Here is a 22,178-nt window from a genome sequence, read left to right on the forward strand (position 1 = left end):
AACTCCATACAAAAACTGTTCACTGTGGACGACACCATAAAGCATTACACTTGTTTGCAATAGGGTTCAGGTTCACCGTTTTCAATTAATCGGTGTTTACTATAAGGAGTTGAAAACTATAGTGTACGGTATGTCCTTATTATTATTGGTCGCTAGAGGGCAGTAGTGCAGCCTCGACTAAAAGTGTCTCGACGCAGTCGCTCTTGAATGGAAGCAGGGGCGTGTCTTTGGTTTCCAACATGGCGGCGCCCTGAGCGGTGTGTAAACCTAAACCCAGCGGTGTGAGACATGTCAGTGTAGCCATATGCTTAAATAACAGGCGGTGTCGCTGAAGCCGTGTGTATTAAATAGTGATAGACAGTAAATACTTGACTCGCTTATACTGTTGTTGTAAAATAAACAAGATGGCTTCCACACTAGCAGCGACGCTGAGGACATCGGCCTGCATCTTCTCCAGGGTGATGGTCGGCTCTGCTGCCCGACATGGAAACAAGGCGTCCTCTCACGTCAGAACGGGTCAGTTCATAGTACAGCCAGGTTTTCTTTAAGTTTAAACTATGGATTCATGTATCGTTTAATCATGTGTGAGTGAGAGAGAGGTTGTCTGCTGCGCATCTGTTAACGTAGCGATGCTGCTGTCCTCACACAAGAATAACGTGCTGCTGCATCATGGTTGTTCGTCTGGAACTTGAAGCTGATCGCATGTCCATGTAAACAAAGGCTTGATTGAGTATTTAGAGTATGCAGCAGAATGGTATACATTTCAAACGAATGCCCAACTCGTTACAAAAACTGTTACTTATGACAGGTCCACCATAGCTAAGGTCCACCATTTTCAATTAATCAGCTTAATTATTATGTGCTGTGCCACTGTCTTGTGTCCCTGTGTTTGCTTCATCATTATTTTGTTGCTGCCGATGACATTTTTATTTTCTTTTTTATTTTATTATTATTTATATAAGCGTATCTAGTCTACAGTTAGCTCGTAACCCTTTTCATGAGATTGATTAATCAACCAGTCAGATATGTTTTATAATTTATTGCGACCACAGGTCGCATTTACTATGAAATTAAATTGTACATTTCCCCGTCAGTCAGTCGCTCAAAATCCCCATACATGGGGAAAGCCCCCATATATGGGGCCCAGGTCTGGTGACATCACGTTACATCATCAGGGAAGGAGATCCCTGATGTCATAGTAGATGTGACCTGCTGTCACAATTAAGCCCATATATGGAGATCCATGATGTCATCAGTATTGGCCAGCAACTCTACTGTACATCTGACCTCAAACCCTTAGATCTCCATATATGGATAATATCCATATTATGTTGATCCTACTACCCCATCCTTCCTTCCTCTTCGATGTCTCCCTTCTGACTGATGCTGTACCTGTCCATTCAAACTGTAGACGGGCCTGCCCCAAAGTCCGGCATCTGGCGAAGAAAGACTAGAGTTCTCAACAGGCCTGGAAATCAGGCCCGGCCCTCATCAAACCCTGTACACTCAATAGAATGTCCCTTAGATCTCCATATATGGAGCTGACTTCATCAAACCCTGTACACTCAAGACATGCTCCTTATATGGCCAGTACAGAATTAATTCCATGTTGATAATATGTGCCAAAGCGCCAGCGCTCGCCCAGCAGTCTGCTGTCAACGAGGCGGATGCGTGCACGTCTGCCGGTCTGATTGCCTGCCTGCCTTCCTGTTTGTCTTTATAAATGTGTCTGCCAGCTTCCTATGTGAATTAAAGACAAACGTTTACTTTACAAGGGGGCACGGTGGCACAGTTGGTAGTGCTGTCGCCTCACAGCTAGTGCCCATACCCGAAGGCGGGGTTGGCGAAAGGGCCTTTCTGTGTGGAGTTTGCATGTTCTCCCCGTGTCCCCTAGGGTAGGTACCCTCACAAAAAACATGCAGTAATCCTGGTCACTAAACTGCCTCCCCCTGGCCAGCCAGGACGCCTGATGGAGGGGAAGGAACTGGTTCGAATAACGTGTTCCTTCCACGCGCTACGTCCAACCAGGGAAACTCCCCCCTGTCAGGTGTAAAGGAGCAACTTGGGCACTCAGGCATGAAGGAAGCATGAGTTCAAGTCCGTTGTTCTCCCCTTGTCCCCCATATATGGGGACTAGGTTGGTGGAGTGTGTGTAGAGCCCAGGATCACATTAGATGATTGACACAAGGGGGTGAAAAATGGGTTACAAAATCGTGGGATAAAAAATATATTTCAACGTTTACTTTCGGCTATCCAGGTAATCCAGCCTTCATCAGTGACCGACAGCCGGAACATTTTGTCTTTAACTCCCTATGCAAGAATAAAAACTAAAGCAGTTCTTGGTGTGTGTGCGACCCATCACCGTTCTTTCTATTGCATGATTCGACCGGGTGACGGCGCACCATGAGTCGGGAGTGCGGTGGTCACAAAGAAAAGTTATTTGCCAGCTTCCATAATATCTCATGAACAAGCAAGGCAGTAAAATCACGGCTCTGTCTGTCTGCTGGCAATGAAGTGAGGTGGTGTTGATTCATTTCTCTCTTTTTTTTTCTTTCTTTTTCCAGGATCTGTCGCCTGCTGCAGCCCTGGAGGGCGGAACGTTTTTAGCTTCACTCCTGCCTGCTTTATTACATCAGATGCGTTTCTGAAGAGACTGGCGACAGATAAAGCTGCCGAGGCGGCAGATGGCAGCTTTCATCAGTACGCGGTCTCGGTTCCAGCCGACAGCGGTAAGCAAGCCCCACCGGCTCAGCTACAACAATTCATGTGAACATCGATAAAAACCCTCAAATGCTTAAAGGACAACTTTAGTTTTTTTTCAACCAAGGTTCATGTTTTAGTTTGTTATTAGAGAAACTAAAAGGTGAGTGTTAATTTTCTTTCATTTGCTGCTTTCTTTTGTTTTGGGTATTTTAGCAGTTTTTGACGCGGGGGCATTCGAGCATGGGCATTCGAGCATTCGAGCATGGGGGCGATTTATATTTTTATTATTTACCATAGTCCTAATAAACCCCAAGAAATTACATCTGATCACAAAAGATAACAGGATCTATTGAATGTGACAAACTGACATATTGAGCCTATACACACAGTATAAGCCTTCCCCCAGTAGGTAGATCACATTCAGTAGATCCTGTGATCTTCTGTGGCCAGATGTCATTTCCTGGGGTATATTAGGACTATAGTAAATAATACAAAAATAAATCACCATAAAATGTTGTAAAAAAATACATATTTAGCCCCATGCTCGAATGCCCCCGCCCCCCTGTCAAAAACAGCTAAAATCCCTAAAACGAAAGAAAGCATCAAATGAAAGAAAATTAACACTCATCTTTTACTTTATCTAATAACAACCTAAAACATGAACCTTGGTTGAAAAAAAACTAAAGTTGTCCTTTAAACTCATTTTGGGGCGGGAACCCCTTTTGGTGTTTTTGTCACTAGCCCTTACCCGAGATATTTCCCCTGAGATACTGCGCCCTGGGTGGGTTTTCGCATTTTTTTTTAAATTCACTAATAAATTCATTATTAATTTATAAGTTGTTAAATTGGAAAAAAAGGGCTTCGTTAAGACCTCTGGCGCACTATGAGCTTGTAGATCTGCTGTTTTTCAAAATAAATCGTACAAATATTTATTTCAGAAAACTGGAGGATTTTATTTTTATTTTGAGGTCTGGCCTAAATGGATTAAACTCAATCAAAACCAACCTACTGTTCTCGTGTGTGTGTGTGTGTGTGTGTGTGTGTGTGTGTGTGTGTGTGTGTGTGTGTGTGTGTGTGTGTGTGTGTGTGTGTGTGTGTGTGTGTGTGTGTGTGTGTGTGTGTGTGTGTGTGTGTGTGTGACTGTGTGTGTGTGACTGTGTGCGTGCGTGCGTGCGTGTGAGTGAATTCCGTGCAATAATTTGTCATCGTTATTTGTCCCAGGCGAACAACTATCTCTTTTACTGAGACATCCAAATCAGCCCGAGGACTCAAAGACTTTGAGAGTGGCCGTAATCGGTGCCCCAAACGCGGGGAAGTCCACGTTGTCCAACCAGCTCCTCGGCAGAAAGGTTAGCGCTTCCCAACGTATACGTAATATTTTGGCTTCATTTGAGTCAATGTTCTTGGCCTCGACGACCTTGCAGGCGAATACAAGATGTAGATGTAATTTAAAAATTAAATAATAATAATAAGTGACAACAACACTGTTTCCACACTCAGGTGGCGGTAATGCGCCATTTAGGTTTGCCAACCGCCATGAAACCCGAAGAAGACACATTTTATTTCACTTTTAAATAATCAACGAATGAATGAATATTCATTTTCGTGTCATGCCACTTTGGCCCATCCCATATGGGATTATATGACACATTTAACAAAGTACATTGAAAACAGCTAACTGACATTACAGTCCTTCCTGTTCGTATTCCAAAAATGCATCATTAAATACATGAATACGTATTTGTACAGTATTTGAACAAAAATGAAAACAAAATAAACAAGGCCATTTTTACATGTAAATGGCCCTCCTCATTGACCAGGCCTTTTCAAGGAATGAGTCAAATGAAAAGGTGTACTTTTGAAATGGTCGTTTTTTGTTTCTCGAAGTCCTCCAACCATATAAATTCATGATTTGGATCTATCTTATTCAAAAGAGTTGTAGAATGGCATTTCATTTCTAATTTCCTTTAGATCACATAATCTATCCTCCTCAAACCGTGCCTACATATCTGCCTGTCTCATCAATATGCAGACAAAGTATGCCAGCTCTAATTTGGGCACATACGGATAATTTCTAATCGTTTAAAATATGTCCATTCATTTCACGTTATAATATTCACATTTTCTGATATGGGGCCAGAGCCCCCTATGTGTTGTCCGTGAAATTGCAGATGGACAGAGAGTAGTAGATTTTCTCCTGGTTTGTCTCGCTAAAAGAAGCCATTTTACTATGAATATCTTGTGAATATTGTGTGCCTTGTGATGATTGGGTCCAGTATTTAGTTCATTGACCATGGGGCGAAGGAATGGTTCAGAAGCTGTGTTCACGTTCACTCTCCCATTGGAAATGAATAATAATGAATGGTTCATAAGCTGTGTTCACGTTCACTCTCCCATTGGAAATGAATAATAAGGAATGGTTCATAAGCTGTGTTCACGTTCACTCTCCCATTGGAAACGAATAGACTCCCAACATTCTTCCCGTCTCCTAATAATGTTACAGGCCCACCTCGCGCGGATACGGGGAGTAAAGCAGAGTTGGCCTCTCTTGCTAATTGTCCACTTGGGTTATGGTTGGGTTAGGGATAGAGGTAGGTTGTCGGCCTAATGACCGTCGGACCAAAACACCTGTTGGAACTTGGTGCTCCACCCCTCACACACACACACACACCTCTCTTGACTTACTTATTATGTAGAATTCTATAGTGTATAGGTATTATGTAGCATTCTATAGTGTATACGTATAGTTTAATTGTACAGATATCCTACTATTTCTACGTATTTGATGTATTACCGTGTGTTGTTGTTGTTGCTTACTGTAAATCGCTCTGAATTAAGAGCGTCTGATGAATGCCTAAATTGTTTATTTTCACATTCTAACAGCCCCTAATCCTTTCATACAGGTGTTTGCCGTGTCGAAGAAAGTGCACACTACACGCTCGCGGGCTCTCGGTGTGCTAACGGAGGACGCTACACAGATAGTGAGCAGGATTTTTTATTTCATTCCTCTGATGAATAACACGTTGACATGTTTACGGAAAATCTCATTCGATGCTACTTTTTGACCGTAGATTTTACTGGACACTCCCGGTTTGACCACTCCGTCAAAAGTCAAGAGGTAATGTCTCACGTTTCTTGTTTTGATTTGGTCTTCAAGCAGTGATAATATTAGAGAGTGTGCGAAAAGTTTAGATAGATGCTAGTTATGCTATGCAGATATCTTTGGTTGTAACGTATTCGTTCACATAATGTGTTTATATAGATTTATTTTTGCTTGCCGGCAAATGCTAAGAATGTTATTAACCCATTTTGGGGCGGGAACCCCTTTTGGTGTTGGCATTTTGTTATGCTTTAGCTATTGAAAAATAGCAGATCTACAAGCTCATAGCGCGCCACCAAGTGGCGCCCTATGCGAGCTTGTAGGTCTGCTATTTTTGAAAAAGCCATTCACTCTCTCTCGCTAAATGGCTAAATTGTAATAAGATTTTCCTTCTGTCTTCCCAGACACCAGTTGGAGAGGTCCTTGCTTGTGGATCCCTGGAACACGGTCAAAGAAGCTGACTTCCGTAAAAAAAAAAAAAACAACACCTCACTACATATAATCTACAGGTATATGAGGTTTAAAACGTAACGTTTCGTGTCTCTTTCCAGTCGTGGTGATGGTGGACGTGGCAGAGAGGTGGAGGTCCAACGCGCTGGACTTCGAGGTCCTCCGATGCCTGGCTCAGCACGCTGACATCCCCGCAGTCCTGGTGCTCAATAAGGCATGCCTTTGATTTTCACTTCATTACGAAAGGGCCTTTCTGTGTGGAGTTTTCATGTTCTCCCCGTGTCCCCTAGGGTAAGTACCCTCACAAAAACATGCAGTAATCCTGGTCTCTAAACTGCCTCCCCCTGGCCAGCCGGGGCACCTGATGAAGGGGAAAGGAACTGGTTGGAATAACGTGTTCCTTTCACGTGCTATACGTCCAACCAGGGAAACTCCCCCCTGTCAGGTGTAAAGGAGCAACTTGGACACTCAAGCATGAAGGGAGCATGAGTTAAGTCCGTTGCTCTCCCCAGGTTGGTGGAGGGTGTGTAGAGCCCAGGATCACAGTAGATGATTGACACAGGGGTGAAAAATGGGTTACAAAATCGTGGGATAAAAAAACATTTGACATTACTCTACAGTATGTATCTGTTTGATCAATACGAAGCCAGGGCTGGACTGACCATAGGACGTACCGGGCATATTGAAAAGATAATTATTATCGAGATAATATCTTGTACGGACGAGATGAAATATATTTTGAATGCATGGCCAATGGCCATTCAGGTTGATCCGTAGATCTACAAGATTGTGTTGAAAAAATAATAAAGCAAAAAAAAAGTACATTAATATCATTGGATGTCTACCATGAACCCATTTAGGACCCATTCTAAAAATGCCTTTTTTAGATTGAGGCCCAATCCCAATTGTCTCCCTCAAGCCCTGAGCCCTGAACCCTCATTGACTTTAGTGACGTCAGCTGTAGGTGCTTGAGGGCGAGAGGCTTGCAAGGGCTCCACATTGCTGTGAGAGGAATGGGACGGCACTTTGAAGATGAGTCCGCCATTCATGACACTTTGCAATCACTTTATTAAAACTGTCCTTATTCACAGCCAGTGCCTATAACTACATGCTTGGCCTATTTATACATGTCTATCATGTCTATTTTAGTTTTAAGATTTATTTAAGATTATCATTTTATTCTTAGTTTCATGAATACACTTTCCTGTGTGATAGGGGTTGTAATATTCATATACCGGTATAATAATATTCATTATAAATTGCATTTCCATATTATTTTACTTTGCTCATTAGTCATTTCTCATCATGTTCCCTTATTATTATTATTATTATTATTATTATTATTATTATTGTTATTAAATATATAGCCTATGCTTCCATTCCGTCTCCCTTTGAGAACAGTGACAAAGCACTATTGTCATTGTGTTTGTTGACATTCTAACCGCGGTACATAACTCATTTGCATACTTAAATGATTGACGTTCGGAGGATCCCCCTCGTTCCCCTGGTAACGCTATGAACTGTGGGTCATTTCATGAACTGTGGGTAATTTCTTTGCCAAAGTCGGCATCGACGCTGACTTTGGCAAAGGGCACATAAAGGGGCGGGGCTGAGCCCTCACTGACTTCTTCAAACGGGACATCCCTCAAGCCCTCGCAGACTTCACACGAACGCGCAGCTACTGTAAGTCAGTGAGGGCTCATTGAGTCAGCAAAGGGAGCGGATTGGGTCTCTCTGGATAAGAAAGAGCGTCTGCTAACTGCGCTTCTGCATAGTGATCATCACATTTTGGGTGGGAACCCCTTTTGGTGTTAGCATTATCTTATGCTTTAGCTATTGAAAAATAGCAGATCTACAAGCTCATAGCGCGCCACCGAGTGGCGCGCCACGAGCTTGTAGGTCTGCTATTTTTGAAAAAATCGAAGAACGACTGTGACATTTTTTAGAATCTGATCTCAGGTCAGAATGGGTTATAATCAGACCAGTGTGTGTGTGTGTGTGTGTGTCCTGCAGTGGAAACCTCGTATGAATCTGACCTCGGGTCAGAACGGGTTAACTCTTTTCACGACCTTTCGTCTCTCACCAGGTGGACCTGGTGAAAAGCAAGATGAGGCTGCTGGCCATCACGGAGGAGCTGACGTGCGGAGTGGTGGGCGGACGCAGGCTGAACGTCGTCGAGCCCGCGGCCAAGCCTCCTCCGTGGGGGGCGGAAAAGAGGCCGACGACGACCGCGCCCAGTCCGGAGTCGTCCCTGGACGAGGGCGACGACGCCACCGAGCCTGGCGGGGGCGGGGGCGAGAGCCGGCCGCCGCCGCCGCCCGGCGCGCCGCTCAGCGCCCAGCGGCTGAAGGCACTGAGCGCGCAGCGGGGCTGGCGCGGCTTCAAGGACGTCTTCATGCTGTCCTCGCTGGACCGGGAGGACGTCGAGACGCTCAAGGTTTTTTGCCTCGTTCTCCCGTCGACTCAATTTTGCACTTATACCCGGTACTCGAGTGCTGTGGTGAAAACCCATTCTGACCTGAGATCAGATTCTCTAAAAAATGTCTGTTTGAAAATGACGCTTTTCTGAAAAAGCTATGTCGTTCTTCGATTTAAAAAAAACATAGCAGACCTATACAAGCTCGTAGCGCGGCACTCGGTGCCGCGCTATGAGTCTGGTGTTTTTGAAAAATTGTGTGGCGCAAATCTTTGAACATATTCTTTCAGAGAGATCGTTTTTAACTCAAATCTTTGCTTCTGGGGGGGGGGTCCCTGGAACAACATATTTTCAGATAGGGGTCTGTGTCCAATTACATACCGGTATATATTTCTTCATAACGGGGGTCGTAACAGGGGTCCTTGACATGGAAATGTTTGAGAGCCACGGACCTAGAAACATAGGGTGAGTACACGTTTGAGGTATTTGCACTTTACTTGAGTGTTTCCAATACTTCTACTCCACTACACCTCAGATAGCCTGGCGTGGCCAGAGTAGCATCTTTGTCTGGTTTCCAGGCTACATCTCAGAGGCGAACATTTTACATTTACTCCGCTACAATTATTTGAAAACTTTAGTTACGAGTTACTTTGTAGATTGTTTGATTATTATCACAAAACATACAGTAACGACTTCAGCCCTATATACGTTTCGGCCACTTGAAAATAGCCGATCTACAAGCTCACAATGCGACGCATTGATTGCTAATTTGCAATATAGATTAGGAGATTCTTGTAGCTTCTTGTAGATATGACCTGTTGGATGTGCATGCTTGACAATTTATGGTCATTTTTTTTATAAATGATATTATGACATGAGAAATTAGATTTTAAACTAACTGGAAGCAGAAAGAATTCATGACCATGTTTATTAAGGTAATACAGTCGAGGTGAAGTTGGGCCCAAATACATGGGCCTCTATGGAGCTAATGACAGCGCCACAACAGTACCACAGTGACATAATGTTGTTGTTTATTTGACCCCTCTTAGAGGTACCTCGTGGCTGCAGCGAGGCCCGGGGCCTGGCAGTACCACAGTGACGTTCTGACGGACCAAAGCCCCCAGGACGTCTGCACCAGCATCATCAGGGAGAAGCTTCTGGAACACCTGCCCCAGGAGGTTCCCTACAGCATGAAACAGGTCAGTGACGATGTTAAACCCATTCTGACCTGAGATCAGATTCTAAAAAAATGTCTTCTACATCCTGACAGTTTTCCATTCTGACCTGAGATCAGATTCTAAAAAAATGTCTTCTATGTCAGTCGCTCTTCGATTAAAAAAAAAATTGCAGACCTACAAGCTCGTAGCGCGCCACTCGGTGGCGTGCTATGATCTTGTAGATCTGCTATTTTTCAATAGCTAAAGCACGACATGATGCTAACACCAAAATGGGTTCCCGCCCAGCCATTGTAAAATACCCGGTAAGCTGGGGCCTCGAGTGGCTTATTGCTTTTCTAAAACGGTTACAAACATATAGCATTATATTAACCTACTAAAACTATTAAATTCACAAAAGTAGCTATACGCTTTGCGCCACCAGAGCGAGCCACATCACTTCCTTGTTTTGCGCGGCAAGTAGCCTATGTGTGACGGGAGAATAGCGCTTGATGTCTTTTACGGGGCTGCCTGGAGCCACACATTCACAGTCGATATGAGCCGGGCGGTGCTTAGACGCCCCCGCACGGCATGTGTTTGTACAGCAATCAAGCGCTCCCCTTCCCCAGGACAGCTACAGAGATGTGGAATCGGCTGCGAATGATATACAGTGATTGAAGCCGGTGTGGGTTAAGTATTGGGACTAACCGTTTTATATAATACTATATTAACAAGCACAATGTCTTTGTCCTTCAGTCCGTTGACCTCTGGCAAGATGGAGCCAATGGGGAGCTGATTATAGCTGTGAAGCTCTACGTCATGAAAGACACTCACGTGGTAAGTGTATCGCACATAATCTAATTGTCACCGTCTGTATATACAGTATACACACAAGGTAAAATAAGCCTAATTTATGCGTTGCCGCACACCAGCGTTACTGGCCGAACATTTATTAACGCCAAATGGTGTACACAAAGTCTTAACCCATTAAAGGATAATTCCATGCTAGAATGCTTTCTTATCTTTCTTACCTTTCTTTGTAGTTGTTACGTCCCCACCAAAGAGGTCCAGGTGTTTTTTTGTGCAAAAACTCCTTATTGGCTATTTTCCCTACCATAAGCCCTCAATGAATTGCATTGCATTGAATGGGAATTGAATGGGGCTATGGGGTGTTGTGCTAGTTCGCTTATTACCATCGAAAGAAGTAGTAAAGTGTGCCGCTTGGGATATTATTTACATTATGAAGAGAGGATATATACAAAGAAATTATAATTTTGAGCGATGGAAATAAGCAAATTAGCACAACACCCCATAGACCCATTCAATTCCCATTCAATTCAATGCAATTCATTTAGGGCTTATGGTAGGGGAAACAGCCAATAAGGAGCTTTTGCACAAAATAACACCTGGACCTCTTTGGTGGGGACGTAACAACTACAAAGAAAGGTAAGAAAGCCTTTTAGTACGGAATTCTCCTTTAAGACCTGAGACCAGATTCTCCAAAATGTCTTCTAAATCATGCCGAACCCTAATGTCTGGAAAAGACCCTAATGTTTCTATGTCGGGACTCGGTGGCGGTCAGACTATTTCATGTCCAGGAGCACCAGAATTGTCCGTATTTGACCGCGGGGGGGCCCACATCTGAAAATATGTAGTTCCAGGGACCTCCCCAGAGGCAAGGTTATGAGTTAAAAAAAATATGTATTCGAAGATTTGCACAGCTAAAGTGTAATATAAAGTGGTTAAAAGCTAACGCGTCCTCGGGTCTAAATGCGTTACATTATCATTTGGGTCTTTGTAGTGCATCAGAGCTGTCTTTAACTGTAAATTCCTGGCCTGGGCCGTGGCTCAGCGGCCCAGGCACCGTGGCTGGTAATCCAGTCTGGCGGTGTGCCGCGGGTTCGACCCCCATCTCTCTCCCCATTTCCTGTCAGCCTACTGTCTATCCCTCTATATAAAAAGAAAACAGTGTAATCCCTTGAAGGGATAGTTCAGATTTTTCGAATTTAAGTTGTATGAAATACTTGCCATTAATATAGTGGTTGCAACTGTATTAATTGATTGCCAGAGTCCCGTGGTGGGAGTTCTGCTCTGGTTTAGGTGAAATATCAAGTAGTTCCGGTCATTTTGTGGGGGGGTACTGGGGGGCCACGCAGTAAAAGTAAATGAATCCACAAAACTAACGTCATTTGTATTGTTGACCTATTTCTAAAATATTAGTGCAACTTTCGTTCTTTTACCCCTTCACACAGAACTATGTTTTTTGTGTCACTACGCCCAAAAAATAGTTCCATGTGAGGGGTCAAAGTTGAACGAAAGTCGCGCTAATATTTTAGAAATAGGTCAACAATACAAATTACGTTCGTTTTGTGGATTAATTTACTTTTACTACGTGGCCCCCAGTGCCCCCCCACAAAATGACCGGAACTACTTAATATTCACTAAAACCAGAGCAGAACTCCCACCACGGGACTCGGGCAATCAGTTAATACAGTTACTTGCAACCACTATATTAATGGCAAGTATTTCATACAACTTAAGTTCAAGAAATCTGAGCTATATCCCTTTAACAACATAAAACAAGGACTCAGGCAATCAATTAATACAGTTTAATGGCAAGTATTTCATACAACTTAAGTTTAAAAAATCTGAACTATCCCTTTAACATGAGATTGTGGGATAATGAGCTACAAGAGACCAGTGTTAAGTGCCAGACTCCATTTGTGGAGATGTGATCGACTTGCATTGCTGCTTCCGTGCCGTTCAATCCTATGTTTCTTTTTTGCTAACCCTCTTAGATTTCTCCCTGTAATCTTCATCAACTTTACATTTGGAGACTTACAGTAACACATGCATGTACCACCACCGTGTATAACCAGAGACTATTATAGTCTAGAATTAAGACTATAGAGTCTAGAATTAAGACCATGCTGCCACAGATGACACCTGCAATACATGTACTTCTGATATTCATTAGCAATTTCACACGAACACACACACACACACACACACACGTGCGTCGAATGTTCTATTCTATAAAAAGCTATATCCTTCTCTTTACACGGCAGCTGCTCTGAATACTGTCTGGGTCTTTTTTTTTTGCCCCTTTTATTTTTATTTTTTAATTTCCCTTTCCACGTCCACAGGCAATCGTGATTGGAACAACCGGCCAAATGGTGGCACGGATGGCCCGCGAGGCCGAAGAGGACCTGAGCAGGGTGTTCCTGAGGGAAGTGAAACTGAGGCTCTCCGTCAAGTTGAAGCAGTGAGGATGGGTGGATGGATGGATGGATGGAGGTAACGCGTTGTTGGTCAAAGTCCGAAGGAGGAAGAAGGAACAATTCATTCTATGTGACGACAGACTTAAAACTATGGATTAGCATCTCGTGCTATCCAACATGGTTTATCTGGGGCCTCTCAGAGGGGCTGTTTTCTCTTGGCGGGGCGGGGGGGGAAGCCTTGTGCTAACAACATGGACTGTAGATAACTGAAGTGGAACCTGCCGTGTCATTTCTCAAGACGTCATGTATAATATACACCGTCCAGGCCTGTGCTCGACGACAAATAAGCAAACATCATGCGTGCAGCCAAGCATACATTATGGCTAAAAATGTCCTCCACTCTCTCTCCCTCGCTGCACTTTAAGTCACTTAACTTCCATTGCCAAGTAACTGCCCTGCCATCCCTTCATCAAGTCTCGCTTTTTCTTTGTGTTGTTTCCTTTGCCTTTTTCTCCACAGTTACTCCGCCTCGCCTCACAAAGCCTTGCTCTGCCCCCCCAAGGACTGAGTTGTCTCCCTAATGGAAGGCAAAGTGGAGCGCCGCGCTAACCCAGCGCTAAAATGGGTCAGATAATGGTGATTAGATTCATCCCCTCTGCCCAGTGACTCAGCTCAGTGCTCAAACCCATTTCATAGCGCCGAGTGCCGCGCTATGAAATTGTACGTCTGCTATTTTTGAAGAATCGTGAAAAGGTAGTGCAAGTCTTTGAATATATATTCTTTCAGAGACGACGTTTTTTTAACTCGAATCTTTGGAACAACATATTTTCAGATGGGGGGGGGGGGGGGGGGGGGTTCGGTGGCCAAATACATGTAATTTTTGGGGTCCTTTTTTTTTTTTTGAGAACCACTGATATAGAAACATGGTTTTTCAGAAAAAAATACATGGATATGAAGTTAGTGGCCCTAAAGCAATAGCAGAGAGAGAGAGGCTGGGCTTCGAGTGTCACCCCCTTAACACATTTTGGGCGGGAACCCCTTGTGGTGTTTTAAACATTACGTTATAATTTAGCTTTTGAAAAGTAGCAGATCTACAAGCTCTACGAGCTTGTAGGTCTGCTATTTTTTTTTAATCGTTAAAATGTGCCTCAAATCTTTCCGAAAATTGTCATGATTTTGAAGTTTTTTTTTTTTTAATTTCGACGTCTGCCCTAGATGGGTTAACCCATTTTGGGTGGGAACCCATTTTGGTGTTGGCATCATGTCGTGCTTTAGCTATTGAAAAATAGCAGATCTACAAGCTCATAGCGCGCCACCGAGTGGCGCGCTACGAGCTTGTAGGTCTGCAATTTTTTGAAAAATCGAAGAGCGACTGACACAAGAAGACATTTTTATAGAATCTGATCTCGGGGTCAGAATGGAAAACTGTCGGGATGTAGAAGACATTTTTTTAGAATCTGATCTCAGGTCAGAATGGGTTAAGCTCTGGGCTTCTCCCTGCTAACCAACGGCTGCTGCTGCCCAGTGATTAGACGAGACGGTTTGCACGGGCAAAGATCAGCACTCAGACAAGCCAACCGCTGCCTGCCGCACTGTGTGTATAGGTTGTCATGGCGAAGGAAGGGTACGTGGAGCAAGCACGACACACACACACACACACACAAAGTGATCTCGACAAACGTATATACACTCGGAATGTCCCAAATGATGCCATTCCAAGGAGCTTTATTGGCATGAGAAAACGTAACGTTTTACATTGCCAAAGAAGCGGCGTCACGATATAATAAAGACAGTTGAAAACGGGGGCAAAGTGTATATACAGTTGGGAGTCGTCCACGCATCGCGTGTGGGTGCGTTTGTATAATGACGAATTATTATTTTTTTTTTTTGAACAATGAACTTTATTTACATGTCAATCAAGTGCACGTTATTTTACAAAATATTCAATAAAAAGAAATACATTTGGACAAACGTTTCTCATTTGTATTCCAGTTTCACGATTTTTACAATTTGGGCATTTTATCCCTTCTTGTCCAGAGCTCCTTAACCCATTCTGAACGGGAACCCATTTTGGTGTTGGCATCATGTTATGCTTTAGCTATTGAAAAATAGCAGATCTACAAGCTCGTAGCGCGCCACCCGGTGGCGCGCTACGAGCTTGTAGGTCTGCTATTTTTGAAAAATCGAAGAACGACTTGACATTTTTAGAATCTGATCTCAGGTCAGAATGGGTTAATCAGACCAGTGTGTGTCCAGTGGAAACCTCGTATGAATCTGATCTCAGGTCAGAATGGGTTAACAAAGTGTAAGAGAGGATTAGAACGAAAGGCATTTATTACTTAGCATCTATTCTAAATTCGACATTCATAGTACTGCAATGACTGCATACATCTATTTAAATATCACACAGGGCATAATTGAATAATTGAGCAGTTGAGACGAATAACCATCCATAGTACTAATGATCCATAATGTATAAATAAATCATGGATAATTACGGGCTCGGGACAAAAAGGCCTTTTCGGTGGTCGGGGGGTCAGAATAAAATATGGACTTATCTTCATCTCAACTGCTCAATGTTAACCAACACGGATATCTGGATAACTCATAACTAGCATCTACAGTATATCTGCTGTAAATAGGCAAATGTTCAGTATATAAAAAAACGATTCGTGAAAATTCTATCTTGATGTTCATGCATAGCAGTAAAACAATCGATACATTGGATTATTTCCCATCACGTGGTCGGTCGGTGGGTGCGTGGGTCACAGAGGATGATATTGAGTCAAGGCCATAGAACCCTTACCATTACTCAAAAACTCAGTAATGGTAACGGTTTGATTGCCCTGCCCTGCTCTGCCCAGCTCTGGTCTCTGCTCTGCCCAGCTCTGGTCACTGTGTGGTCCGCTCTGGTCACTGGTCGTCAGCGGAACGACGGAGGAATGAAACCCTGGATAGTACATCATCTATACTGTAGTGTCTCTATAATGAACTTACAGTATATGATGATATCCTGTCCAGGGCACAACATTTACTCCTCCGGGTGTTGTTCCTCCTCCCCCTCCGTACGTTATCCTGTATAAGACCCCAAAGACGGAACAAAATAAGTATATTTACTTCGTCAACGCCATTCAAGTGAATATACACATTCAAGTGAAACGTTCTCAAAGAATCCCTGGTTAATGAGTGTAATTTAAAGGACTAAATTATGTGAAGCTTAATTTAATGTTTTCGGGGTTGGAACGGGAGGAGCGCGCAAACGGGAGGTCTTCCGATGAGCTGCTCTTTCGTCCGGTTCCACGCCTTGAGGGACCAGTTAGGCTAGACCAGTTGCTTTTTCTAAAAGGCGTGAGGCCTTTTAGAAACGCAACTGGACCACTTGGTCCTACATTTAGCTTTTATTATAATTTCAACACATTTTCAAAAAACGTCCCCCCCCCCCAAAAAAATCTAAGAAGTTTTCATGAAACCCATTTTGGACTGAGGCCGATTCTCAAACGCCTTCTATATCCTGACCTAAGTTTTCTGAAAAACTTCAATTTTCATCAAAGCTTTTACATTTTTGAATACTGTACATACTGTACAGAAACTCAAAAGGGGTTCCCGCCCCGAAATGGGTTAATAGTAAATTCAATTATTTTATTTTTCAAGTAATTTCTTGAATACGTCTTACGAAATTCCATAAATTAGAAAACAAATGTCTAAGAAGTAGTGGAAAATAGTTGATCTACAAGCTCACAACACGGCGCGAAGCGACGCGCTGTGAGCTTGTAGATCTGCTATTTTCACACACAAAAGAAATCTCCCAGGGACTCAAACCCAAACAAAAATAAAACCCATTATGATTCAACCACTTAAGCACTATTTAACGGTGATATTAGCCAATCTACAAGCTCACAATGTGTCGCTATGAGCTTGTAGATCTATTTGCACAATTGTTTTGTTGTGTGGGTGTGTGTTTGTGTGTGTGTGTGTGTGTGTGTGTGTGTGTGTGTGTATATATATATATATATATATATATATATATATATATATATATATATATATATATATATATATATATATAATTATGGAATAATAAATATATATTTGAACTTCTTAAAATGAAATCGGAATATAATTGTATTACAAAAAAGAAATATGAAAATAATTGTAGGAAATGCAAAAAAAAAAAATATATATAAGAATTTTGAAATATCTGTGACCACATTGAGAGTCCACTCACCTCTGGCTGGTTGTTCTTTAGGCCCCCCGGGTGCAGGGTGATGAATCATGCAGCTTTTGGGGCTTTTTTTACCATATTTGTTCCCCTCCTCTCTCTCTCTCTCTCTCTCTCTTCTGTATGCTGTAGGCTACTGGACACCCATCCATGCATGCGGTCCACACAGCAGCAGCAGCACCCTCCTCCTCACCACAGCTGACACCAACGGTAGGCCTACCGTCATACTGTACCTCCAAGGGGCCTTTGAGTCGACGCTTTAAAGACCCCGCCGCCACCGGCTCATTAGCATAACGGAGATGACATCTGGGGTTTGGCCCTTAACCCATTCTGACCTGAGATCAGATTCATACGAGGTTTCCACTGGACTACACGCACGCTGGTCTGATCAAGCCCATTCTGACCTGAGATCAGATTCTAAAAAAAAAAAGTGTCAGTCGTTCTTCGAATTTTTCAAAAATAGCAGACCTATACAAGCTTGTAGCGCGGCACTCGGTGGCGCGCTACGAGCTTGTAGATCTGCTATTTTTTCAATAGCTAAAGCATAACATGATGCTAACACCAAAATGGGTTCCCGATCAGAATGGGTTAAGGAGGAACGAGGGGTTGAACTCCTCTTATCTTCTCCTATAACCCGGCTGCCCCCCTCCCCCTCCCTCCCCCCGTCCACAGATTGTGTCCTCCACGCCCCTCTCACCCCCCCCCCCATGCAGTGAATTTACACTTTTATTATTTTATATTATTTATTATATCATTATATATATTATATTATTATTTATCCCATTCTGGACGGTGGGGAGAACCTCTTTTTTTGGTGTTTTTTTATTATTATTTTATTATGTTTAAATACTTTAAGCTGTTGAAAAATAGCAGATCTATATACAAGCTCGTAGCGCGCCACCGAGTGGCGCGCTACGAGCTTGTATATAGGTCTGCTATTTTGGAGAAATCGTGAAAATGAATGTGGTGCAGGTCTTTGAATATAATTTATATGTTCTTTCAGAGCGAACGTTTTTAACTCAAATATTTTTGCTTCTGCAATAAACATCAACATATTTTCAGACGGGAGGGTCGGCGACCAAATGCATATTTCTGGGGGTCCTTGAGATTAACCCATTCTGACCTGAGATCAGATTCATACGAGGTTTCCACTGGACACACACTGGTCTGATGAACCCATTCTGACCTGAGATCAGATTCTAAAAAATGTCAGTCGCTCTTCGATTTTTCAAAAATAGCAGACCTACAAGCTTAGCGTAGCGCGCCACCGAGTGGCGCGCTACGAGCTTGTAGATCTGCTATTTTTCAATAGCTAAAGCATAACATGATGCCAACACCAAAATGGGTTCCCGTACAGAATGGGTTAAATAGAAACATTGTTTTCTCCTGAAAACTGTCTTGATTCAGAAGGCATTTGTAGAATCGTCCTCGGGTCATTTTTTTGACCTGTGTATTTTTTTTACAGTGCCTTTAACCCATTTTAGGACTGAGGCTGATTAAAAAAAACAACAGTTTTCAGGACCTGTTTCTAGACCCCCATCTAAAAATATGCTGTAACCAGGGACCCCCCCCCCCCCCACCCTAACCCCAGAAGCAAAGATTAGAGTTCGCTCTGAAAGAATATGTATTTCAAAGATTTGCGCCACATTTTCACAATGTTTCATAAATGGCAGATCTACTCAGAACTACTATAGCTCATAGCTAGGAGATTGTAAATCTGCTATTTTCCCAATAGCTAAAGTATAACATAATGCTTTAAACACCAAAAGGGGTTCCCGTCCTGAATGGGTTGTTAACCTCTTATTTATTTATTACATATTACAACGTATACAGTGTAGTTGTTTGGCTTTAATCTCATACTACAAAGACACATTCATGTTTCAGTTTCAATGTCATTTAGTCATAAGGGAGGCTAAAGTTCACATCATACCTCCCAGCCTCAATGAGGTCAATATTCTAATGTGATTCAAATTGATTATTAAACTATAGGTGTCAAATAACTGCTTTTTGCACATGGCTGCCAGGAAGATGTGCAACACACGGCTTCTGGGTGGGAACCCCTTTTGGTGTTTTAAACTTAAAGCATTATGTTATATACTTTAGCTATTGAAAAATAGCAGATCTACAAGCTCACAGCGCGGCACTCGGTGCTGCGCTATGAGCTTGTATATCTGCTAAAGAATCGTGAAAATGTGGCACAAATCTTTGAATATTCTTTCAGAGCGAAAGCTTTTAACTCAAATCTTTGCTTCTGGTGATGCTGTATGGAGCATGAGACTTGGAGAAGAACAAAACTCACAACACACACACAGGCTGCAAACATTCACCTCAACACATGCCTCAGCAGGATTCTACACATCGGGTGGAGGGACACAGTTAGCAATGTGGACCTGTGGAAAACAACAATCCCATTAACCTACAGATCCCAAAAGAGAAAGTGGAGTTGGATCGGCCAACTGGATTGGAGTTGGATTGGCCAACTGGATTGGCCAACTGGATTGGAGTTGGATTGGCCAACCTGCGACAAATATCACCCGACAAGCCCTGAAATGGAACCCCGCAGGGGAAAAGGAAACGAGGTCGCCACCAGGAACAGCTTGGAGAAGGAGCATCGAGGCAGACATGGCAAGATAGTCATGGGCTCAACTTGGGGAGATCTCCAAAGAACGGCTAAAAGCCGAGTGAAATGGAGGACATTTTGTCAACGGCCTATATGCACCGCGGCCTAGACTAGAGGAGCTTAAAGGGCTTAAGTCATTTAGACCTGAGGACGATTCTACAAATGCCTTCTAAATCCTGACATTCATTCATATTCAAAGATTTGCGCCACCTTTTCACGCCTTTTCAAAAATAGCAGGCCTACAAGCTCGTGGCTACTTTTCAATAGCTAAATTACAACATAATGTTTAAAACACCAAAAGGGGTCAAGTAATAAGTCAAGTTTGCTTCTGGGGGGGGGGGGGGGTCCTGGAACAACATATTTCCAGATGGCACCACTGACATATATAGGTTTTTCAGAAAACTGTTAGGATTTAGAAGAAAATAACATTTTGAACCGGCCCCAGTCCTGTAATGATATTGTTCGTATACGTATACTGTATACGTGCGTGCAGGGTGACGCACTGACGCCCTCGCTCTGTGAGGACTGGTGCGAGCTGGGACAGCCCGTCACCACTGGTACATTTACTTAAGTTAAGTACTGTACTATTTTGAGGTTACTTTTACCTCAGTATTTCCAAATTGCCCGCACTTTTACTTTAGTTACTACTGGTTGCTTTGTAGATTTAAATTTGGATTAGAAATCATCAAATCAATCAACCACCTATCAACCCTTTATACATTTTGGCCTTATAATAATAAACAGCAGATGTGTGTTCACAAGCTCACGATGTGTCACGCGTCGCATTGTGAGCTCGCACACATTTTTTAGATTGAATAGATGTCGCACACATTTGTGAAATGGGACATTCTGCAAACATGAGTATACTTTTACTTGCAGTGCTTTAAGTACGGCCTACATTTTGATGCCGATACTCTTGTACTTTCGCTCGAGTACATGTTGAGTACGGGGGCTTCTATATCTTGTAACTGTACATTGCAGTATTTATGGTTTTGTCATGGTCTGTCACTCCACAGACCATGTTGTCTCCTCCCTGGCCACTCCCTCATTCCATTCCCTCACACGTTGCACACCTGTCTCCAACTCTCATCAGCCCTGCAGTGCTTCCCATTACACACCTGTGAACCCTTTGCCATTATCCTGCTACCTATAAATACCGGACTCTTTGCACACACGAACTGTCAGTACATACTTCCCTGTTCCAGTGTTCTGCCTTGGACTCCTCATGTGTGTTTTTGGGCTTCTAAGAGGTATTTGTGTTTTGCATAGCTTATAACTTCTGGTTTATGCATTATGCTATTGAAAGTATTTTCATTTTTTTGGCATTTAGCATTTTGTTCCTGAAGTTTTGCATTTTTTGGAATTCCTAGTTTACTCCTTGCATTTCCCTATTTTTAGTTGTAAACTATTTTCTGCCTTAATAAATAAGTTAATTTGATACATTTTCTGCTTTTGTCTCTGCAATTGGGTTCTGCATTCCTGGTACCGTAACAAGTTTTACTTATAAGTTTAGTAAAACATTTGAATACTCTTTTCTCCACCACTGGTGGACGCCCTCTCGCTCTGTGAGGACAGTGCGAGCTGGGACAGCCTGTTATAGTTACCATGGTAACTGGTTGGGTGGGGTGGGGGGGGGGGGGGGGGGGGGGTCTGTTGGGGCTGTCCTCACAGATAACGATGGCGGCAGCCAGGCCTATCTAAGTCAGACATGCAGGGCAACTGGCGGTCCCACCCACCGCCTTCTGACCTGAGATCAGATTCTAAAAATGTCTTCTATACATCCTGACAGTTTTCATTCTGACCTGAGATCAGCTTCTGAAAAATGTCTTCTGTGTCAGTCGCTCTTTCGATTTTTCAAAAATAGCAGACCTATACAAGCTCGTAGCGCGCCACTCGGTGCAGCGCGCTATGAGCTTGTAGATCTGCTATTTTTCAAAAGCTAAAGCATAACATAGTGCTAACACCAAAATGGGTTCCCGCCCAGAAAGGGTTAATGTGGCCCTGCAGGTTAAATATCGGAAAAATAACGACATTATTGATTTTTTCAGCCGTTAGAATCCCAAACATAATATTCTGGATTTCAATTCAAATAATAGCTAAAATAGCTTGATCTACAAGCACAGAACACATCGCAAGTGCGGCGCGTTTTGAGCTTGTATATAGTTTGACTATTTTTGCTACGACGGTAATATGCAATGTAGTGGCCTTAAGTTCTCCACGGTCAAAGTTGCCCACCCCTGATAAGTGACGTTGGGCTCCCTCCAACTCTTTATCTGTTAGGGAAATGCCTGTCCC

General features: G+C 43.0%; 1 protein-coding gene across 1 annotated transcript; it reads left to right on the top strand.

Annotated features, from left to right (window-relative positions):
• Positions 1-237: 237 nt before the first annotated feature.
• Positions 238-13,876, top strand: eral1 (Era-like 12S mitochondrial rRNA chaperone 1). The gene is made up of 11 exons (XM_080779697.1): positions 238-516; positions 2,565-2,729; positions 3,925-4,052; positions 5,607-5,684; positions 5,775-5,821; positions 6,208-6,269; positions 6,355-6,467; positions 8,340-8,690; positions 9,719-9,868; positions 10,580-10,660; positions 12,970-13,876. Exons 1-11 carry the CDS (start codon positions 405-407, stop codon positions 13,090-13,092), a joined length of 1,410 nt encoding a protein of 469 aa, XP_080635823.1. The 5' UTR covers positions 238-404; the 3' UTR covers positions 13,093-13,876.
• Positions 13,877-22,178: the final 8,302 nt, after the last annotated feature.

The sequence above is a fragment of the Protomyctophum bolini genome (assembly GCF_963924005.1).
Source record: "Protomyctophum bolini genome assembly, chromosome: 13".
NCBI classification, from domain to species: domain Eukaryota; kingdom Metazoa; phylum Chordata; class Actinopteri; order Myctophiformes; family Myctophidae; genus Protomyctophum; species Protomyctophum bolini.

Coding starts and splice junctions, on each gene's coding strand:
- eral1 (XM_080779697.1), top strand. CDS start 405: ATGGCTTCCACACTAGCAGCGACGCTGAGGACATCGGCCTGCATCTTC. Junction 517..2,564: donor GTCCTCTCACGTCAGAACGG/GTCAGTTCATAG, acceptor TTCTTTTTCCAG/GATCTGTCGCCTGCTGCAGC. Junction 6,468..8,339: donor CAGTCCTGGTGCTCAATAAG/GCATGCCTTTGA, acceptor GTCTCTCACCAG/GTGGACCTGGTGAAAAGCAA.